A 21,779-nucleotide genomic window follows, 5' to 3' on the forward strand; every position below is an offset into this window, starting at 1 on the left:
ACTGATCTCAAAGACTTCTATTTCCTGACTATTCATTCTGGAAGAAATGGATGCTGAAGGCTAAAGACAGAGGGCTCGATCTGTTCAAAAACAGACCGTCAATCGGGCCTCAAGTATCCCTTTTAACATGATACCTGGCAGGCAGGCAGGTGCCAAGAAGGCATTCTTGGGTTTGGACGCATGGAGTTTCCAGAAGTGGTTCACCAGCTGGGTGATGAAACTGCAGCAGTCTCCTTCCACCTGCTTCTGGGGTTCTCTCCCCTCGTCCGCTCCTTCTAAGCAAGAGACAGAAAATGATTAGCAACTGTAAATCTGACATGGAAGTTAATTTGTTTTAAGGTTTAACTCAGGTCAAGGAAGCTTGCCTGGGGAGGGAGTTTCAAGTGGGGCCCCAATCAATATGCCAACTATCCCTAGACTCCAGCAGGCACATCTAGGAAAAAAACAGTCTGGGAAAGGAATATCACAGAAAACATTGTATGTTAGAATTAGGTAGAAAGGGGAGCGTTCAGGATCTTTATAGCAGACTCAGAGACCTCAGGTCCAACTGCTCAGCTTCTAAAAACTAGGGGAATAGCTGAGATGTTCTGGAATGATTCCTGGATGAGAATATAAGGAACCGGATGATGACGGCAGATGGGAGCATGTGAACAACAGAGAACTGTAAAAGCATCGATACACTGTATTTGACAAAGCAAGACAAGTTAGACCCAGCCAATGTGAGGAGAGAGGAGGAAAACAAAGTCAAGCACAGAGAAAGGCCACTGCACGTGTTGTTAACAAACACTGACAAAAGAACAGCACGAAAGCAAATTTGACCCTATTACTTTAAAGCACTCAGGGTCCAAGCTTAGCTCTACCCTAAAGATCCCAAGAGGTAGTTACTTCAGACACAGGTTACATCTGACATCCAGCACACTAAACAAACTCAAGGATGATCGATGAAATAAGCAACGGAAAGAGTGTTTACTTAAATGGTATAATCAAAACCCTACAAGATACGAAGGTAAGGATAAAATCCGGGTCTCAGAGCATGCGGTCAGGCAGAGGCCAGAGAGAAGACGAGAGTCAAAGGCTACAGTAGGTGTTATTAAGCAGGTTTCAGGACCACGACCAGGTAGGCCAAGTTCACCTGTTTCCATCGGGGGCAGCTTGGACTCCGTAAAGTGGACAAGGTTGTTAGGGCGCATGATGGCAATGGAGCGAGCTGTGATCACCAGCCTCTGGAAGACCTCAGGGTCCAAGTCCTTGCCTTCTTTGCTGGATGTGCTGAGACACTGCACAGCTTTGCTCAGCAAGGCCTGATCCTAGAACAGAAGTACCACAGAGAATGAACCAAGACCAAGGGTGGGCTACAGTACCAAGCAAAGAGGACGTGACAGCAGGCAGCTGTCATCAGTATGGCTACCTCCTCTCCGGAAAACAGGTTAATTACCGCCAACTACCCGGAACAAGCTTTCAAAGCAGCCCAGTACAGGTAAACTTCTTCACACAGAAAACACTACAGGCACAAACTTCAGAGGTCATGAAGCAGGCATCAAAGTGTGATAGGAAAATGTGGAACCACCCGATTCTCCAGACCTGCAACACCCCGACCGCTTTGCTACAATGGAAAAGCCCTTTCTCCCCGACTTCCTATCCCCCAGAGTCTGCTTTTCTAAAACTGCCTTTCCTCAAGAGCAGCAGGTTTAGCCTGCGTTTCTCAAGGCTCTACGCTAGAGGCGCAAATGCTATCCATGGCGACTGGGCTGCTGGCTTCCTCCCGGATGTGTCACCTTTTCCATCTGTGTCAACTGGCCTGGCTTCCTGCCTTCTGACGCCTCTTACATTTACAGGTTGAGACACCCCCCCCCCCGCACCCTCACCCCCAGATCCCCGCTCAGAGTCCCTCCAACAACCGGCTGGCAATTTCCTCACAAGCAAGCACACCGAACCGAGGGCTGTGCCATAGCTGGAGGAGGACCTCGGCGATTCCCGTGCCCTCACTCTTTCCCAGAGAAGCCCCCCACCCCCACCCCTGTCTTTCTCAGATCTTGCAGATGCCATGAGTGGCCAAAAATTCAGTGCGAGGGCACCATCTGACAGCTCAGCGTCAGTTCTGAAGGGTATTCGTTAATTTCCCGGGAGAGACTTGAGATGGTGCGGGCCTCGTCTCAGTGGGCCCTTTTCCTGCCCGAGTTCACACTCTCCTCACTTTCCACAGGAAAGGACAGCTCGCTTGACTCCCCGTCAGTACCACAACTTCCACTTCTGCACAAGGCTTCCTGGGAGGGAGCGGGTACCTTGTGGCTGTGATAGGCCGAGCGGCTGGTATGCAGGCTGGCCAGGAGGCTCTTGGACTGCTGCTGCACGCTGGCAGGGGCCGGCAGGGACAGCAGCAGAGTGGCCAGCTCCTGGGCTGCATTCTTGTTTCTCTCCTAGTGCAGAGGACAGCGGGGTTACTGCCAACCCCACCAAGTGCAGGCGGGATGAGCGGTCGACACTCTGCCCTCCCCCTTCCTCTTTTCAAAGCCCCCGGTGTGAGGTTATGCTCCACGGACTGCCAAGAGCAAGATGAAGACATTCAGATGTGACAGTCGTCCCACGATACGGGAGCAGGAATCGAGTCCGAGCGCCCGAGTCCTGGAACAGCGCTCTTTTTACGGCACTTCCCCTGGTCTCTGCCCTCCCTACGGATCCCCCCGAAAGTAGGATAGACGGCCTTAAGCCAAAGACTTCTCTGGAGCTTCTTTACAAACCGAGATTATGCTATAAATATTCTTTAGCTGCAAGGCCTCGGGCCTCTGACAACTCCACTGGCTTCCTGCCTCTTCAGAAAGCTCCCATTCGCTTTGAGAAAGTCACTTGCCTTCTCGATGATTGGGCCAACAGCAAAGCAGCTTTCCAGGGCTTCTAAAGAACTCACAACCAGCCTAGGGAGACAGAAAAGCTGGCTTCAGCACAACAAGAGCCCTTCTCTCCAGTTGTGCCTTAGCCTGCACAAACTATAGTCGGGGGGGCCTTGGGTACGGCTAATGAACGCCAAATACAAAATCAAAGCACACTAAGACCTGCCACAGGCACCATGCATATCGCTTCCTTGTGTTACAGGCCAGGGGAAAGCTGGCTCCTGCTTGGAGATCAACCTGAGGCCACGTTCACAATCCGGAACCAAAAGACAGGGCTTTTCTTCCTCAAAGCGGGTAAGTGCGCTTCCCTCTGCCGCCTGTGGCAAGGCTCATCGAGAGGGGCTTAACGGTCTTGATGCAAGGGGACCTGAGCTCAGGTGCCCGTATGTCGGTGGGCAAAGGGACACACAAAGGGAAAGGTTAAGCCATCTTCTTCTACTGGTAGGTAAATGTTGTATTTTATTTAGACCTCCATGAAGATGCAAAAGGCATTTTTGGTACTTATTTTGTACTTAAGGTACAAAAGGTACTTAGGAGTCCCTAAGAATGGGGAGCAAACAAATGGCGTTTTCAGGAGCATGCCAAGTGCCAACATTCAAAGGGGACAACAAAGCACCTTTAGAGAACGGAGCCATGTTCTCCTGGGAAAAAGGAAACCCAACTGTGGAAGGGTACCCAGCAACATGCTCCCTGGGCCTTATTCTTTAAGTTTGGTGGGGGGCATGGTAAAAAGGCCAACATCCTGATGCTGAGGCTCCGGGCAGAGAGGGAAAGGTACAGAGAAGATAGCTGGAGAGAAAAAGGTCAAAGGGTAGAGAAAGGCAACAAAGAGCAAGGGAAGAGGGACCTGAGGCATAAAACACAGTGGGACAAAACAAGTTCTCCACTGGCTTTTCAGACGCTGGGACTTCTCCTTTGTCCCAGGGGACCGGCCCCGCCCCCCCTGCTCACCCACTGTGGAGAGGGAGCGGGGAGGAGCAGGGTACAGAAGCGGACGCAAAGAGGTTCCGGAGCGGCCAACACCAAGTGTGCACGTACAACCCTCCGCACACTCCACTCTTACACGGGCTAGCCCGGCAGCCATGCAAGGACCAGAGCAGAAAGCAGCAGGACCCCTCCACAGAAGCAGGACCAACGCGAAGCCACACCATCGGTTACACTGCTCTCTGACACACACTCACCCGTGCAGAGAAAAGAAAGAGGGCATACTAACCGGTCCAGCTTGGTTAGGGACTCAGTTTCAGAACTTTGGGGAGAAGCAAAGGGAAACAAAAAAAAAAAAAGGAAAAAAATGTGAAGCTCAGAGAAACCTGGAAACACATCCTAAGCAAACAATGTAATAGGGGAGGGAAGAAAAAAAACAGAGAGAGAAAGAGAGACAGCAGAGGGAGGGGGGAGGCTGCTGGTGGGAGGCAGTGATTCCAAGCCAGGCTATTCTTTTCGACTTACGATGTAAGAAACTCAGCGTCTTACATCATGAGTCACTCCATCTTACCGCGGCAAACCAGCGGCGCCCAGCAAAAAGAAGCCAAGCGCAATGCTTAAGAAGGCCACTGGGGGGCGCGCCAGGAGGCTCTGAACCCCGCAGCAGACCAGCCCTCGCCAGCAGCGCCGTTACCACATACGTAGCTGGTGCAGAGAAAGAGAAGACGATGAAATCGGAATGAATGGGAAAAATTTCCCCTATAATCTCAGCAAGACTGGACCCAAATCTCTAACACTGGCTTAAGCATCTTCTACTCGGCAGCCTCTGGCTACTCCACAGGGCACCTGAGTGCTAAGAGAAGGCACAGAAGCCCCCCAAGGCAGACCGGAGTCAGATGGCCCTGAGCAGGCTTCTGGGCTCCATCCACACGCGAAGGGGGCACGGAGCGGCGGGTGGCTGTGTGACAGCCTGAAACTCACAGGCTGGACCTGGGGCAGTTCTGAGAGGCTCTCTCAGGACAGGTCGTGCCAGGAGAGGGAAAAACGACGAGGGCCGGAGCCAAGCCCTGCCGGGGCCGGTACCTCTCCAGGACAGTTCCACTGGTGGCGGCAGGCGCCGCGGAGTCGCTGTCTCCAGCGCCGTTGCTCTGGTTCAGGCTGGAAGGGCAGATGTTGCTGACAGAGGCAGAAGGGAACTCTTCTGGGGGCTCGTCAGGCCAGCCGAACTGCTCCTTCGTCTTGCCGTAAATTTTTACAGCGTCGATCATGGTGACGCCTGCTGGATCCACCGAGGCCCCAACTGCAACAAGTGAGAGAAGCCTCTAGGAAGCACATTCTCTCAAGGGCCAAAGGGGCCGCCTCCCTCGACCAGAAAAAGCAGCAAACCCCACGGATTTTAGTACGGAAGGGCTCTGTCTCCTGAGACTCGAACAGCACTGCAACCCTGAGGAGACACGGACGATGCGTGAGGCAGTCCCTCCCTGCGACCGAAGGCCTAAGAAGTCCACTTCTCAGAAGAGACCCTGGGCAGCACCGCAGCATTGGCCGCCCTTCACCTGCAGGGAGCTCCAAGCGCTCCCTCTGTTCAAAGCACAGACTGTCATCCTGCATACTAACAGCAACTATTTCCAGAAACAAGAACATGTCACAGGGAGACAGAAAATGGCACAGAAAAACGCTGGACTTGTGAAAGGCTCATGGATTTGTACCGAGAGCTTCAAGTAGCCGACAGCACAGCAAGGCCAGGCACCTGTGCTCTAAGACAGCCTGGTGAGGGGTGCCTGGCTGGCTCAGGGAGTGAAGCACACAGCTCTTGATCTCAGGGATGCGGGTTCAAGCCCCATGCTGGGTACAGAGATTACTTAATAAAGTCTTTTAAAAAAAAAAAAAAAAAAAAAGGGAAGCGTGCTGGTGTTGCGTCCACTCTGCCCTCCCATGGAGGCAGCCGGTCCAGCAAGGCTGAACCAGCCCCAACAGCAGCTCACCCTCCCCATTCTCAGATGCCCCTCCCCTGGGCCCTTGCAGCCTTTCCATCTCCAGAGAAGCCCAGGGTTTCAGGAGGGCAGAGGCCAGAGATGCAGAGAGCAGAGGGTTCCCAGAATACCAGGGAGCCACAGAGAAGTAGCCCCCAGGTCGGCAGTCAGATGAGAAGAGCCGCCCGTGCCAGGGGCTGGCAACTCACTGAAGAGGCTCAGCTTCTTGTCGGCCTGCAGGGCTTCTTCCCTGGTGAAAGGGAAGTCAAACCAGCGCGAGCGACTCAGGTTGAGCTGCATGGTTCTGCCAAAAATCTCAATGTACGATGGGGCCCGTTCGATGGCCTGGGTCCCGATCTGGATCCGCATGCCTGTCATCACCATAGTGCTGTTGTTATTGCTGATCTCAATGGTGAAGCCACCGGGCTAGAGGGAGGAGAGGCGCACATCAGAAAAGGAACACGAGTTCCCCGGGGCAAACGTGTAACCCTCCATCTGTTGGTGCCAAAGCAGAAGACCCCAGGCAAGTCCTTTATCCTTCTAACGCCTTGGTGATGACTTGCTTACTTCCGAGGATAGGAAAATAGAGGCAGGGAGTGGATAGTCTCCAATTTCAGGCTACTTTCTCCCTATCACTAACCACCTCCTGCTGCCCCCTGTGGCTAACGTTGGGTCGGGACCCCTTTTGCATGGAAGTGAGAATAGCCACTTCTTCTAGGGACCGCCTAACTGGAATCAAGGGTTGGTGACCATAAGTACATATTTTACACTCGCATTCTAACGGAGGCTGTGTCTTGGAACCACACTGCTTTTGAGTCCTTCTGCCCAGGCACCGTGCCCAGCCCAGTGGCGTCCTCACCTTGGTGTTGGCCACATACATGCCGGTGGAATTCAGCCGGTGTTTTATCTGCTGCGCATTGTAGACCTGCAGGAGGTCATTACCACCAAACTCCACATCTGTCAGCTGCTGGTTGTGTTCAAAGAAGTCTATTGGGAAGGTCACCTGGCTGGACGTGCGGGTTGCTGTGCGGAGCAGTACCAGCATGTGAGAATCAGTGCACATCCCACCTCTGCACCCACTCCTCGAGGAAAGTCCCTCCCAGCTGAGCCTGCACTCCCACACTCTAACCTCTCCAGGACAACCCAGATCACGTGCGCCTCAGCACGATGCCTGCGCAGGGCCAGCTCTCCAACAGTATCACCCCTAACCACAACATGACCCCGCGGGACAAAGAATTCAGGTGTGGTATTGAGTACAGCTCCCTCGTGGCTGCTTTATTTAAAGCAAACAACAGAAACTACTTTACAAGAGAATAAGCTGCAACATCGTCTCACACACAGACTCTAGGAGAGATTTCACAACGAGATGATCCCTACAACGGGCTCTGCTTAGCAGGAATCATTCCTTCTGAGTTTGAGCCTTCACACCCTCGAGAGTGATCGATCAGTCAGGAGTGAGACTCCCGGCTCCAAGATCTAGGATGGATTCTTCACTGCCTGGTAAGAAACTGACGAATGGAAGCAATCTCTCATCTGCCAGTTCCACCCTCCACCTCACGCCAGGCACGCCCTGTTCCCAAACCCAGAGAAAGGCCTCTCCAACAAGGTCCACGGATCAGGCTATACCGGGCACCTAAGAACCGATGATCTGAAGCGGAGAGCCAGTGAGTGCTTGCAGGTGCACGATGGCTCTCTAAAAGCCACAAAGAACACTGGTGGTCCCGGGGAAACTTGACCCTGCCTTTGGGAAATCAGCTAGCACCTAGCTGTACCTTCACAGAACAGGCAAGCGGAACAGTCCCCATTTCCTCATGGGTATTTATCGCAGTCTCTTCCGGGGCTTGTCCACAACACTGCCATCCCCGTTCCCCCACCAGTCTTTTCAGGAGGGACCTTACTGATGGTAGCAGTCTTGCGCTTTCGCACAGGTTTCATGATGCTGACGACACTGCTGGGCTGCAGGGATGGCTGGAGCCAGTAGGAGGTGTTCTCCACGTTGGCCATGTAAATGCGCAGGCTGCCGTCCTCACACAACAGGATCATCGTGGTCCGCTGCTGCTCGTTGCAGGCCGTGTGCCGAATGGCAACCATGTCTTGGATCTGGCAGAGGGGACAAAGGAGGGCGTGAGTTCCCCCAGCTATAGATCAGAACCTACGGAAAATAAGTAGAGAAGCAACTAGCTCCACGGTTAGCTGGGGGTGCAGGAGAGGAACGAAGAAAAGGCATCTAGGAGAAAATGAGTGAAAATTCTCTGATGAGCCGTTTCTATTGCAAGAGCTGGAGAAGTGATAGGATATGCAAATACAGAAACAGAAAATGAGACCAGGTTCACAGCCAAGTGGTGGGAGAATCCGGCACTGACCTTTGCTTTAGCAGGAAGAGTCTTGATCTCTTGGATAAGGAAAGTGTCTGGCTTCACCATCACCACCAGGGGCACACCAGTGGTTTGCTGGACACAACACACCAAGCCAGGGTGGTTCATCACCTCGGACCACTGGCAGAGGGCAGGGGACGTCTTACTGCCACCATTGGAACTGCAGATGACAGAACCGGTGCCAATCACCGTCCTTTTCCTGATTTACAGGCCATACCGACTGAATACCTGATTCCCAGAGCAATGCTTTTGTCCAGGGACTCAAACTACCTATGAGTCTCAGTTCCTTTTTTTTTTTTTTTTTTTTAATGTTTTATTTATATCTGAGAGAGAGAGAGACAGCATGAGCAAGGGAGGGTCAGAGAGAGAAGGAGACACAGAATCTGAAACAGGCTCCAGGCTCTGAGCTGTCAGCACAGAGCCCAACGCGGGGCTCGAACCCACAAACCGTGACATCATGACCTGAGCCGAAGTCGGACGCTCAACCGACTGAGCCACCCAGGCACCCCTCTCAGTTTTATTCTGAGCCATGTTTAGACTCTCACATACCCCACGGTGTACCCTCAGCCGGAGCCCTGGTTTAGAAATCTCCCCTGCTAGGTTCCACAGTCTGAGGGAAGAAGTGGCCCCCTGGGCCTAGAGGCTGTCGACCGCATAGGCCATGGAGCTGCCTAAGGCATGACCCCTGGTCCTAGTTAGACCCTCCAAGCACATCAAGTTCTGTGTGAACAGCATCCATTTGACTTCATCTCCAACCAGTTAATGTTTCACAAAACAGAGTCCAGAGAAATGGTGCCCACAGCACTCTCAGAGCTATTCAACGGCAGACAGGAAAGACAGAGCCAAAGCCTCTTCTCCCTGCTCTCTAACTAAACCCTCGATGCCTCACGCAAACCTCTATTATTGGGACACGTCATGCAAGGCTCCACCCCCCTCAACCCCAACCATGCTCCCCTGCTGACATCATATTCTGTTTACTGATCAACCACCCCAGTGGGAAAACTGGAAGGGCACTCTGGCAGCAGGGGTGTCTAGAAGCAACTTAATGTTCTTTTTTTAAAACTCAGTCATCACATTGAAGTCAGACTTGCTGCCTTGACTATAGCTTTTCTCCTTGAGTGACAATGGTCCCCAGACTACTTCCCATGGCTTGCGGTCTGCATGGCAGAGGACAAAGCATGCCTACAGCCACCCTGCCAACACCGGGTGCCTCTTGCTTATGAAAGGAAAAGGCTTGTGGAAGAAAAGTAAGTTGCACCAGACCCCTAGCAGGTGCCAGTACTGGGCCGGGGCAAGCTCCAGCCGAGTGCGGGCATCCTGGACACTGCACACTAAGGACTCCTTCCCACCTTTTGATGTTGATGGAGAAGAGCTGCAACACCTCCAGAGTCGTCCTGCTGATGGTGGCTGCGAAGGACTTGCCTTGACAATAGCTGAAGAACAACATCTGCAGCACATGGGAGTAGTAGACGGACACACCGCCGCCTGCCACCTGGCTGTTACTGTCCTGTCAGGGCAAAGACACACAGCACCTGCATTAACCTCTCACGGTGCCTTACGGACCAGCATCTAGTTCTGCCCATTATTAGGTTTAAATCATGACCACAGGTTCCTGTAATCTGAGTCCCTTGCGAAAATCTCAGAAATACCACAAGAGTCAAGTAACTTCACATTCAATCAGTTTGGTCCTAAAGGACAAAAATTTCCGCTATTACGAAAAAAAAGGCAAGAGAGAAAAGAACAGAGGGGCCACTAGGCTAACTCGATCTGGGAGACAGAGAGCAGTGTCTGCCCGAACCTTCAGGTCCTCGTGGTTGATTTCCAGCACATTGGTGACATAGAAGGGTCCCTGCTGGGCACTACTGGCCTCTTCCATGAGCTGGGTATAGATGTAACCAGCTGAAGACATTATAACGATGATGTTCTTTCCCTCCTCGTTGAAGAGGAAGGTAACATCTCTTATCTTGGAGCTCGGCAGGAGAAAGTAGAAGGTGGGGCTCAAGGCATCAACAGACAGGTCATAAATCTGCAGGACAGAAAGGAAGATCAAATAAGGGAAGTCTATTTTAGTCTACCCCCAAATTATCCTGGAGAATGCGAAGACCTGCTATTGGCATGTAATGGGCATTCATTCTCCATCCCACAAGCACCTCTAAGTGTCAGGCATGGGGCAGACAAGGACGAGCATCTTTTTACTCTTCCTCGGGGAATGACCAGAGGAAAGACACACATCTATAAATTCTGTGACAAGTACAGTAACAGCCGTGCACTTGGTACAACAGGAGGAAAAACACAATCGACATCAGACAGCCTACGGATGGAAAGCTCTAGCTCCGCACCACAACAAAATGTTAGCGTCACTTATCTTTAATTTCTGGGAGAAGCCAGCACATAACGGAGACCGGACATTCTGGATTTAAAAAACCAAAGCACTCTGGGGCCACATCATCAAAGAGCAGTGACTATACCTTGACAAAGTCCGCAGTGACGATCGCTAACTCGGTCTGTGAACCAGGTAACCACACAGCTTTAATGATGAAGTTGCCCGTTGCCAATTGAGGGTGTAGCACCAAGTGGTCTGAAACAGAGCCTGAGCTACTGAACGTCAGCACGTGGCAGTCCTGGAGCAGGTTTAGGGAACAGACTGGTTAAAAGACGGTGGTGGGAAGGAGGCTAACTCATTTCAGATCTCTCAAGTCTTCCCTAACATTCCCTGCCTTCAGGTAGTATTCACACTGTCCAGTAACATATTCAGGTTTCAAAACACAAAAATCATTGCCAATACAAGAGAGATCTGGAAGAAACTCAGAGAAAGATTTCTTTTACATTCTAAAGGCTTTTACGTTTTAACTTTTTTTTTTTTTTTAAAGGACTCTCCTGCGCAAACAGGAGAGTTCTTTTTACAGTTTTATTTACTTGGTGAGCAAGCAGAGAGAGATCCCAAATAGGCTCTGCACCATCAGCACAGAGCCCAACATGGGACTCAATCCCACAAACTGTGAGATCATAACCTGAGCTGAGATCGAGAGCTGAACACTCAACCAACCGAGCCACCCAGGTACCCCTAAGTTTTCATTTCTCAGTGAGTACTAGAGAGCAGTACTGAGAACAGGGGAGAGGAGAGGAGTAGGACCCAAAGCGCGAGGTCATCGAACCTGGACCCGACCCTTACCTTGAGCCCACAAACGGCAAGGTAGTCCTCCTTGCAGGGATTGCCCGTGAGGCTCAACACAGTAAAGGGGACGGGGGCGGAAGCCAGGCGGGTCAGAGTCAGCTTCCTCTTGCTGGAATCTGCTTGCTTCAGGAGTGCAGAGAGCTGCAGAACGGTGATCTGCAAGGGGACAACCGCCAATCTATTCTTATCCCTGTCCTCTTGGAGGACACAGAGCCCGTTGAAAGCTCCTTCCATGGGGTTCTGGGCCGCAGTTAAGTCTCTCAGGAGAATCCTACACCAGCATCAGCTTGTCTTTCTCCAGGCTAAGATACAGGATGCCCTTCCTTTCCCCCATCCAGTGATGACAGAAGAGATGAGCAACGAAACCACCTCCTCTTCGTATCTTTAGTTCTTGAAAAGAATTAACCACTTCCTACATACTAGCGTCCTTTCTAGTTTTCTAAACAAGTTTTGGGTTTTTTTAAAAAGTGTTTTAGTGGGATCTTATGTACTATTTGGATTTCTAGTTTGTTTTCCACTTAAGATGAAGTTAAAACAACTTTTCTGGTGAGGAAGAAACCAGAATACAAAAAAAAAATGTTGAGTTTGAGTTAAGATACCTACTACCCTTCCAACTTCTAACTAGTTCTATCAAACGACACAGAAGTCCCTGTGTCATCAGCAGACCAGGAGGGCAGGGAAGGACTAAATAAAGAACACAGACTCTTCCTGTGAAGACCTTTATCTCTGGGCTTGTGCCCGCCCTCCAGCATGACCGAACCAGGCCATGAACGGGAGCCACGCTGGCCTAGGTAATTGCTAGTCATCACCTTTCTCTGAGGACTGGAAGGGTAGGTTCTGACGGGGAAACTGCCCATGTTCTAGTCACACTGCTTTGAAGTATGATCAACGAACTCAGGGTTTGTGCTAATTGAGCTCTGTCCCCTAAAACACTATCGGAACCCAGAAGATTTTTTCCCAGAGGGCCAATCTGGAAACATTTCCCAGAGGGCCAACTGGAACAATCTGTTTTGCTTAAGCACTGAAGACAAACATGACCTAAACTGAGCGGGAAGAACTGGAAACTCACCTTGCCTTTCTCGTGGCTGACGGCCAAATGCTGGCGGCGCCCGTGTGGGGAGGAGAGCACGCACATAGCCACCCGCCGGAGCACATGGGCGCTGATGAGCTGTCGAATAGTCTGGCCCTGGTCTCCGCTGTAATTCATCCGAACGTTCTCAAAGGCACCTTCCTGGGAGCCTAAGGTGGGAACCTGGCAAAGAAGGCACAGTAGTCAAGCAAAGAGGTCAAGCGGGGCCATCCACTATTCACATGACCGAGAAACTACACAATGCAGTCGCTCAAAAGTAACAGATCCCAGGGGCGCCTGGGTGGCTCAGTCAGTTAAGCGTCCGACTTTGGCTCGGGTCATGATCTCATGGTTCGTGGGTTCGAGCCCCGCGTCGGGCTCTGTGCTGACAGCTCAGAGCCTGGAGCCTGCTTCTGATTCTGTGTCTCCTTCTCTCTCTGACCCTCCCCTGCTCACATTCTCTCTCTCTTTCTCAGAAAACAATAAAACATTAAAAAAAAAAAAAAGAAAAAAAGAAGTTTTTTCTTTTTCCAGGCTTTAGGCTATGGACAAAATTATTGCCAATCCAGTAAGAACAAGATACTGAATGTTTCATAAGACTAAATTTAATTCATACAAAGTACTGGCTTCCAAAAATGCTAAAACGCTCCCCCCGCTCCATTTTTTAAGTCAAAGGGTGGTAATAACAGATGAAATGTTTTCTATGGTTCTAACCTGGCAAAACTGACTCAGCAACTTTGTGGATCACCAATATGAACCCAGTACTTTTTAGCTTCATCTTTAATAGCCAAAAGTTTAAAAACCACTAGTGTAAAACTGACTGGTGTTTAACAAGATACCAGAATATATGCGTATATGTACTCGTGTGTATTTACAAATGACTGTTTCTCCATCAAAAACAGTCCCCTTGTGAGATCTATTCCTAGACCCCGTTCATTTGTACATTTCCCTTTCGAAAACACACTTTACGCTGTGTTCCACTACCTTACACTGCTACTAAAGAGAACAAGCAGAACTACCAGAAATCCTACTCAGGGCTGAGCAAGTTTTAAAGTGGATAATGACTTACAACTTATACGCCGTTTCATATAATGAAATAGAGAGTTGCCTAAAGGGCTAGAAGCAGAAGATGACAAACATTATTCTTGCAAACCAATGGACCCTTAGGGGAGAAAAGGTTTTCTACTTTATTATACGGAAGAATCTTCTAACTACTCTAACTGCCCCCAAATGTTGTTCCTCATACTCTGGCGGTTGATACAGTTTTATGAACTGCAAAGGGGACTTATTTACAGGGTTGGTGCAAATGACCTATCGTGTCTTCTTTTAAGACACACTTCACACGCTGGCCACGCTGGATTGCCAGGGGTTGACTGTCCTAAGGGTACTCCTCAGAGTACCCTGCACACCACGGCACCTCTGTAATTGTGCTGTCCCCGACACACTCACCATCAGCTGGTCTGTCATCTCAACCACCTTGTCCACTGTGTGCAGCTCACGGAGGGCTTGCTGAGCCCGGCTGCTGCTCCCCACCGCTGAAGCCTGCTGAAAGTTGGTCTGAATGGCATCCATGAGGAAACTGAGCATGTCTAACACGAGAGGAGCGAAGGAGAAATTGGCCTGAGAAAAATCCAAATGCACAAGTGAAAAAAAAAAAAAAACAGAAAAATAATGGGTCATACTCATCATAATTGCCTTGCCAGTAACTACCCTCAGAATCTAGAATCCAATTTCCTCACTTCCAATTCGATCTTCCAGCCATCTCTCTAGCGTGCTCGCTTGCTCTCTCTCTGTCGCTCGCTCTCTCTGTATGATACTGGATTCGCGCTACAAACTATAGAGCAATCTCTCCAAACCAGGAGTCCCATGTACACCCCCTAAGCTAGAATGCATCCATCACCTATTAGTTATCTCCTCTCTGATATGTCTAAAAACGTTCTAGTTACATACCATCCCTGAGAAAAATAAGAAAACATGCACGTGTATCACTTTCTGTACTCTCCACTTCAGATGAGAAACCCTGGCCAAGAAAGGTGCTCTAAAGTATTACCCCACTAAAATCCCCACTGCCCCAAACCCCCACCGCACCCCTCAGTCCTTAAATCCCTCCCGTGTGGCAGGGGCTGACGACATATCCTACCCACGGCTGTCCTGTGAAAACGATTAACTCAGAGAAAGGAAAGAGCAGCCCGCAGCCCCACCAGGGGATGTGTGCGGCTGGCGCGGGAACTGGCCTGGCGGGCCGCGTGCTCCACCCGCCAGCCCGGGCCGCGCTGGACCCGCACCTGGTTCTGCAGCTCCTCCCGGCAGCCCTCCACCGTTCGGCACAGGCTGCTCTTCTTGGGCTTCTCCTCGTCGGCAACCTTCCCGTCGCTGATGGTGACTTTGGCCTTGTCAGCCGGGGAGGTGCTGGTGTGGCGCACCAGGCTCTCTGAAACCCTGGGCTCGCTCTGAAACGCCGACTCCTTCATGGTGGAGCTCATGCCGCTGCTGGGGGTCCGCTTCACCAGCGCCTAGGGACAGAGAACATCGGAGGCCCTGCGCTCAACCACAAACACAGCTGATACACGGCCGAAGACCGCGGAGGAAAATCTGGACGTGGCGGCGAATCTGGCTAACCAGTGAAGTGATAACCCAACGCCTGGATTCTCATCCTCACCTAACATCTAATAGCTAATATCCAGCTGACAGGTGTCCACTTAAGTGGGTCCTTAACCCGCTCCCAGCAACAGGTCGTGATTACAGCATCTGACCTGTGGCAGGTCTCAGGGGAAAACCACAAGATCTTCAAGGACACAGCAAGGTTTAACATTCTAAGTGAAGTGCTTAGGCCATGATCTATGACAGAACTAGTACTTACTCCTAGACCTAGGCCACCATGAAGGTGACATGGGAAATTTCCCAGTGTGGCTCCAGCATTCCCGTGTCACTAACAAGTCACCCTTCACAGCCCAGGGACTGTTCCAAACTCTCACCAAACAGCTGCCATCTTCTTTGGCCCCACAGTCACAGAAGAAGGACCCATACTTGGCGTAGGAGATCTCGTGATCCTTGTGGCACACCTTGGCACACACTGTGCACACACCCACCCCGTCTACCATTTTGCAGGTGTGACAGTGGTACCTGCGAAGAACAAGCAGCAGCAAGTGAGCCCGGCAGGCCCAACAGCCTAGGCCCCGCAAACCCTCACCTTCTGAAAAAAAAGAACCACCCTTACCAGTGCTGGTTCATGAATTCTTTCTGAGTGATCGTGAAAGTGCAGAGTTTGTTGCAAAGAGAATCTTCATCCTTAAAAGATAATAAATCATTTTAATCAGAAATATACCCTTCCACACAGACCGCCACAGAAATATACCCTATGGAGAATAAACATTCCATTCAGAAATGACCAGTAAAATTTACCCCTGGAAATAATCCACAGGCTATAAATGTGCTACAATTCTGGGTGAGAGCTTATGGTTTTGTGGTTAGAGGGAAAAAAATAATAATAAATTTTATGTTTTCTGTCCAAGTGAGCTCACACCATTTCCATGAAGAAATCGTCTCTAAGATTACATTTAGGAGACAAAAGCTGAATGACTGCAGATCAGTGACTCTGGATGAAGAAGGCATGTGCTTATTACATAAATAGTTTTTTCCCCAAGAGATCAGATGCCTCCGGCCTGCTCTGCAGACAACAGTCTGCCATTAGTCACGTAAGCTGGGAGAAAGCAGGCAGGAGCAGGAGAGTTTTGAGGCTCACAGGGGCCAGAAAAGACGGCCAAAGGCTTACTAGCAAGAGCTCTGTTGGTGCCTCGCACGGTTACCTGGATGGTTACACGGTACTTACTGAATCCTCAGCCTGGGAGTCCTCCTCTTCCACTGCCAACTCCTCCACCCAGTCTGAATCCACCTCAATGGCTCGCTCCTCCCCATCCACCGAGAGGTGACTTGGGCCTTGACCGTTACTCTGGCTCAGGGCATTGGTGACATCAGCCAAGTAAGACATAATGTGGCAGGTGCACTCCAGGACTGTCACATGCTAGAAGAGAAGACCGCCATCAGGCCACAGAAACCTCAGTTCTCCATATCTGATTCTCAGACTTTCCCCAATAAAGCCCAGGATCAGAGAAATGGTACAAAAGCAGAGCAAAAACCCCACGTGCTTTAATTATCCACTTCCTCGGCTCTGAGCACCACGGCCACGTGTAGCCAGTCAATACACTGTATGGAATTAATGGGATTCATTCGGCCTTAAGCACAAAGACAACCCTTAACAAAATACTATAAAATAACGTAAAACTGTCACCAGGAAACTAGAGAACACTTGGAGGCAAAGATCATTCAAGAAAAGACTAGACTGAAACAGAGAACAGACTGGTGAGTTGCCAGAGTCAGGGGAGCAGTGAGTGGAGAACAGATGAATGCAGCTCAAGGACACAAACTTCCAGTGATAACATAATTAAGTCACAGGAATATAAAGCACAGTGTAGCGACTCCAGCTAACAACACTGTATTACATACTTGAGAGCTGCTAAGAGAGCAGATCTTCAAACTCCTTACAAGGAAAACACATTCTGGAACCATGTGTGGAGACAGATGGGCACTAGCCTTATTGTGGGGATTGCTCCACAACACGCCCAAACAGCGAATCCCTATGCTGTACACCTGAAAGGAATTCAGTGCCACTTGTCAAGTATAGCTCAATTTAAATGAAGAAAGAAGAAACAGACTAGATTAAAAGTATGAACAGGCTCTCATTCATTGGCTTTTTTCCTACCATTAGCATTTTTTTAAACCATCAGTGAAAGACTTTTAAATTAAAGCAGTAAGGGTGGGGCAGCTTCAGAAACCAAGCGACAAGTTTTCCAGCAGACTGCTGCTCGTAGCTCATGTTTGCCTAAGAACCCAGCAGCCTGGCAGCAAGGCCAGCGGACACTTCAGAGCTGAGAGGAGAAAGACGAGCAAGACAAGCAAGACAGACTGACAGTACTGAATACGAGAAAGAAACAAAGCGGTACGGGGTCGCAGAGGCCGGTTGCCCGCTCTCAATGACCTACAGCAAGTCCACGTGGGGCTGCCCAACACCTGCAGGTGGAATTTTGTCAGTTCAAAACCTTTCTGAGCAGGGCCCTGAACCTTCAGGTAAACTAAACTATTCTAGCAACTGGACTAGAGCTGCGAAGGCAGCCGTAGACCCACAGAACACCTACTCAGAGCACATGGCTCCAGTCCCGCAGCACACCAGTATCTAAAAATAGCAGGAATTCACCAGGTTTTAAAAACGATTCAGTTGGATACTGTTTACCAGATTATTTCCTTCTTATCATTCCTCACCACCCAGCAAAGGCCCATGGACACGCAGTTCATGATTACATACTCCCAGGGCTTTGAAATGGTAGGCAGGCTGGCCAGGGACAGAAGACAGTCAGGAGAGCCTTCTGCGTGACCACAAAGATAAGGACCGTCACTCACCGACTGCCGTCACTCTGCATTTTGCTTACCTTCCCATGCATGACACTGGCATTCAGTTTCTCAACCACATTCTTCTGTGATAGGTATTTCTTGCTGTCCCAAAGGAAAAAAAGGGGGGAGGGGGAACACAAAATCATCTAAGGAACCAAAGAAAAGGAAGTAGCTTCATGAATCCTGCATCAATTCGTAGACACGAAGCAGCCAAAGCATTCTTAGAAAACACTGAGGTTTGGGCTGCTCCGGTCTTATCACTGACACTTGATACACTTCCCCTAAGACTTCCCCTAGGGGTAACGAACAGGAAACCCTACTAAGAATATGACAAAGACGGAGGCTAAAGGAGCGCCTGGGTGGCTCAGTCGGCTGAGCGTCAGACTTCAGCTCAGGTCATGATCTCACAGTTCGTGGGTTAGAGCCCCACGTCAGGCTCTGTGCTGACAGCTAAGAGTTTGAAGCCTGCTTTGGATTCTATGTCTCCCTTTCTCTCTGCCCCTCCCCTGCTTGTGCATGCTCACTTGCTCTCTCAAAAATAAACATTAAAAAAAAAAACCTTACGGGGCACCTGGGTGGCTCAGTCAGTTAAGTGTCTGACTTCGGCTCAGGTCATGATCTCATGGTTCATGGGTTCGAGCCCTGCATCGGGCTCTGTGCTGACAGCTCAGAGCCTGGAGCCTGCTTCGGATTCTGTATCTCCCTCTCTCTCTGACCCTCCCCTCTTCACACTGTCTCTCTCTCTCTCTCTCTCTCAGAAATAAATAAAACATTAAAAAATAATAATAAAAAAAAGCTTAGGACATGATGGATTAAAAAAAAAGGGAACAGTTACAGACTACTCCCTTGATCCCCAATCAAAAGGTAGAAACTTAAGTTTTTCTATACTCACAAAGAAAATACCTTGCAATTAATGATCTATCCACCCTTTTCTCTAAGAGCAATAGGCACCTCCAAATCCATCATCTTACCATCTACTCAGCCAGTCCACAGCAGCATTATGGAGCTGAAGGTGGCCAGCACCTTGACCTGCACTGGCCAGGGTGGCCATCACGACCATGAGTTCAGGAAAACCAGTCCCATCACCATTGGCCAACATCTCTGTCGCCATGGGGATCAGGGTGCCCAGAAGCACAGCACACACACCTTCCCCAACTTGGCTGGTAGAAAAGAAACAGCAAATTAGTTAAATAAACCCCAGGAATCTGACTGTACTTCTCAATTTATAAGAGTCATTAACAGACACTAAAAACTAAAACACTAACTCCATGGCTCTCTCCCCCTTGCCATATATATGCAGTTTTGGACTTCGGCTCTCAAAGCACAAAACACTGCCTATGCGACAACTGACAGGCCATGTCACTGCAATGATTTTCCCACGGGAAAAATCAAGAGAGCTCTACTGGATTCCTTAAGTCCAGTGAGGGGAGCTGTGGAATTGCTCCAAACACTAAGAACCAACGCCTGAAGGAAAGAGCATAGCAAATGCTCTCCACATTCATCTGGAGCTCTTCGGGACACATGACCTCAATGTGTGCGATCTACCTGTTTTCCCGAACGATATACGTAGTCAGTAACTGTAGCAGCTGCCGGTTCTCCTGAATCACATCCAGCTGATCGGAATCTTTGGGGGGTGACGCAGTCATGCGGGTGAGCCAGGCCTGGAGTCGCACAGGCTCCACACAGGCCAGCTGTGCCAGAGAGCCACAGAGGTGCAAAAGGCTGGGGTTAGGGTTCTTCTCGGCTACGGGCAGACCAAGAGGCTCCGGTCAGTGACAGAAGGCGGGGGGAAAGTGGGGTATGGCACAGACTATGAGCCAGGAAAGGGGGAAGGAAAGGTGCGAGCACGTTTTCAACTTCCTTCCACACTTCCTCTGAGGGATTCTCTGCACTCGTCACACGGTGGTTACACTCGGGCAGAAGATATGCACAGTATTAGCCGGACATCAAAGTTCCCATAAGAAGATTACCCAAAAGCTGTCACTCACTCAGCTGGAAGAGTTTGGTGAAGAATCTGAGGACTCGGTTACAGAATTTAGCAGACAGGTTCTCATTGGCTGTTGCCATCATGATCTGCACCAGTTCCCCGCTGCGAGGCAGAAGGTGGGAAAAAGAGAAGAATCACATTAAGCCTCACATAAAAGGCATCCGCTTCTATTTCTTCACAATGTCGTCTCTCCTAGGGGAACCGGTCACTTATCTGTGAACCACACTAGGTGTTCAGGAAGTCAACCTTCTCACTGATAACCTGAAGGAGCCAGCAATGAATCCACATCGCCCCCCAGTACAGACACCTAGGCAGGCCCTGCATGTTCCCTGAGAAGAAACCCCTGCTACTTCCAGGAGACATTCAAACACCGTTTCCTGAGGAAAACGAAAGACGGCTCACCTGTCAGAAAAAAACTCCTCCATAGCCTTACGGGACTGGCTGCCTTCCAGCTGCTTTTCCAAATACTGGAGACATTCCTCCAAGATGGATTCATCCAGTCCACTGAGAAGCACAAAGTGAAGTCAGCTACCAGAAATGAGGTCTGTTTCCTAATATTAATTTTTAAAAATCCAAAGTTTATCACTAAACCTTAAGGGCAATATCCTGTTTTTCGAAACTTCTTAGCATAAAGGCTGGCTGTGCAGTAGGAGCTCAGTGCACGTTTAACAAGCTGAATTATAATAAAACAAAAAAGCTACTAAAACCTGATGGAACGGATGTACTCAATCGCTAAGAGTCTAAAGAGTCATTGCTGCTGTTTTAAATTATAAGGAAGGAAGGAAGCAAAGAAGGAAAGGAGGACGGGAGGAAAGGGAAGGAGGGAGGGAAAGAAAGAAAGAAAAGGAGCCCTTAATGAAACCCTGGACTCACCAACAACAGAAAGACCAGAAACCCCAGTATTTGGACCCTGTATCTGTCTGGATCTCAGCAGGACAAGACTGCAACTCAGGGCTTGCCTATATCCCTGTGACCTAAGCCACCAACGTCAGACCGCAGTGGGAGACCACCTAATTCCATACCACCCATCTCAGAAAGAAGTAGGGTGACAAAAATATTGGAAATTTTATGAAGCTCCTGTGTACGGTTATTACATCTAATACAGTACTCGATAAGCATCCGTTCAATTGCTTCAATATGAACCATGTTAGCCTTCCATTTACTCAACGCTGATTCTTACTAACTAATCATTAAAAGAGGACTGCAAATAACCTTTCATGCATGTCCACAAGAACATAAAATGCACATAAGCACAGAACTTTCGGTTAGAAAGTACAAGGGGCGCCCGGGTGGCTTAGTCGGTTAAGCGTCCGGCTTTCGCTCAGGTCATGATCTCGCGGTTCGTGGGTTCGAGCCCCGCGTCGGGCTCTGTGCTGACTGCCAGCTCAGAGCCTGGAGCCTGTTTCAGAGTCTGTCACTCCCTCTCTCTCTGACCCTCCCCTGCTCATGCTGTCTCTCTCTCTCTCTCTCCTCGAAATAAATAAAAAATAAAACATTAAAAAAAAAAAAAAAAAAAAAAAGGAAGTACAACAAGCCGTGCACTAATGACATAAAGAAGCCAGCGTTGGTACATTTCACTGAAACAGCAGGAGGTCACAGGAACCTGATGTCCCCCTGCCCCACCCCCAGTCAGGCTCACCTGTTGGGATCTGCATGGTTGGCCAGAATGTTGTAACAGCCGGTGATCAGCTTCTCGTACACTCGAGCCAAGAACTCATCAGACTCCGCAGGGCCCAGGATGCGCTCTAGGGAATTGCTACTGATCTCGGCGACGCTCTCGGTGCTCGACTCCAAGAGAAGGGGCAGCAGGGTCCGAATTACCTGTGGCGGGTTCATCTCATCGGACCAACTTCAGCAAAGAAAATGGAACCATATCAGTGGATCTACTCCCCCAAGAAGCTGCCAAGGCGAGGACCGGGCAATTCAATCATTTGTTGAGGGGG

General features: G+C 49.9%; 1 protein-coding gene across 4 annotated transcripts in view; it reads right to left on the reverse strand.

The window, feature by feature from the left end:
* The window catches only part of UBR4 (ubiquitin protein ligase E3 component n-recognin 4), a 134,485-nt gene that overhangs the window by 69,483 nt on the left and 43,223 nt on the right, over positions 1-21,779 (reverse strand). For 3 of the 4 annotated variants that reach the window (XM_039228980.1, XM_039228979.1, XM_039228976.1), the window contains exons 29-53: positions 21,476-21,685; positions 20,239-20,340; positions 19,838-19,938; positions 19,395-19,593; positions 18,821-19,009; positions 17,888-17,951; positions 16,234-16,425; positions 15,622-15,692; positions 15,380-15,527; positions 14,690-14,917; positions 13,854-14,024; positions 12,405-12,587; positions 11,333-11,491; positions 10,629-10,781; positions 9,959-10,186; positions 9,510-9,667; positions 8,149-8,320; positions 7,684-7,885; positions 6,645-6,808; positions 5,995-6,211; positions 4,896-5,112; positions 2,849-2,912; positions 2,283-2,417; positions 1,133-1,307; positions 135-275 (exon numbers count right to left, since the gene is read on the reverse strand). In XM_039228980.1, the coding sequence (XP_039084911.1) occupies positions 135-275; positions 1,133-1,307; positions 2,283-2,417; positions 2,849-2,912; positions 4,896-5,112; positions 5,995-6,211; positions 6,645-6,808; positions 7,684-7,885; positions 8,149-8,320; positions 9,510-9,667; positions 9,959-10,186; positions 10,629-10,781; positions 11,333-11,491; positions 12,405-12,587; positions 13,854-14,024; positions 14,690-14,917; positions 15,380-15,527; positions 15,622-15,692; positions 16,234-16,425; positions 17,888-17,951; positions 18,821-19,009; positions 19,395-19,593; positions 19,838-19,938; positions 20,239-20,340; positions 21,476-21,685 (4,043 nt within the window). The remainder of the gene's footprint in view (positions 1-134; positions 276-1,132; positions 1,308-2,282; positions 2,418-2,848; positions 2,913-4,895; positions 5,113-5,994; positions 6,212-6,644; positions 6,809-7,683; positions 7,886-8,148; positions 8,321-9,509; positions 9,668-9,958; positions 10,187-10,628; positions 10,782-11,332; positions 11,492-12,404; positions 12,588-13,853; positions 14,025-14,689; positions 14,918-15,379; positions 15,528-15,621; positions 15,693-16,233; positions 16,426-17,887; positions 17,952-18,820; positions 19,010-19,394; positions 19,594-19,837; positions 19,939-20,238; positions 20,341-21,475; positions 21,686-21,779) is intronic. The other variant, XM_039228977.1, reaches the window with a different exon arrangement.

Source organism: Hyaena hyaena, unplaced genomic scaffold (genome assembly GCF_003009895.1).
Source record: "Hyaena hyaena isolate Hyena2069 unplaced genomic scaffold, ASM300989v1 scaffold_35, whole genome shotgun sequence".
NCBI classification, from domain to species: domain Eukaryota; kingdom Metazoa; phylum Chordata; class Mammalia; order Carnivora; family Hyaenidae; genus Hyaena; species Hyaena hyaena.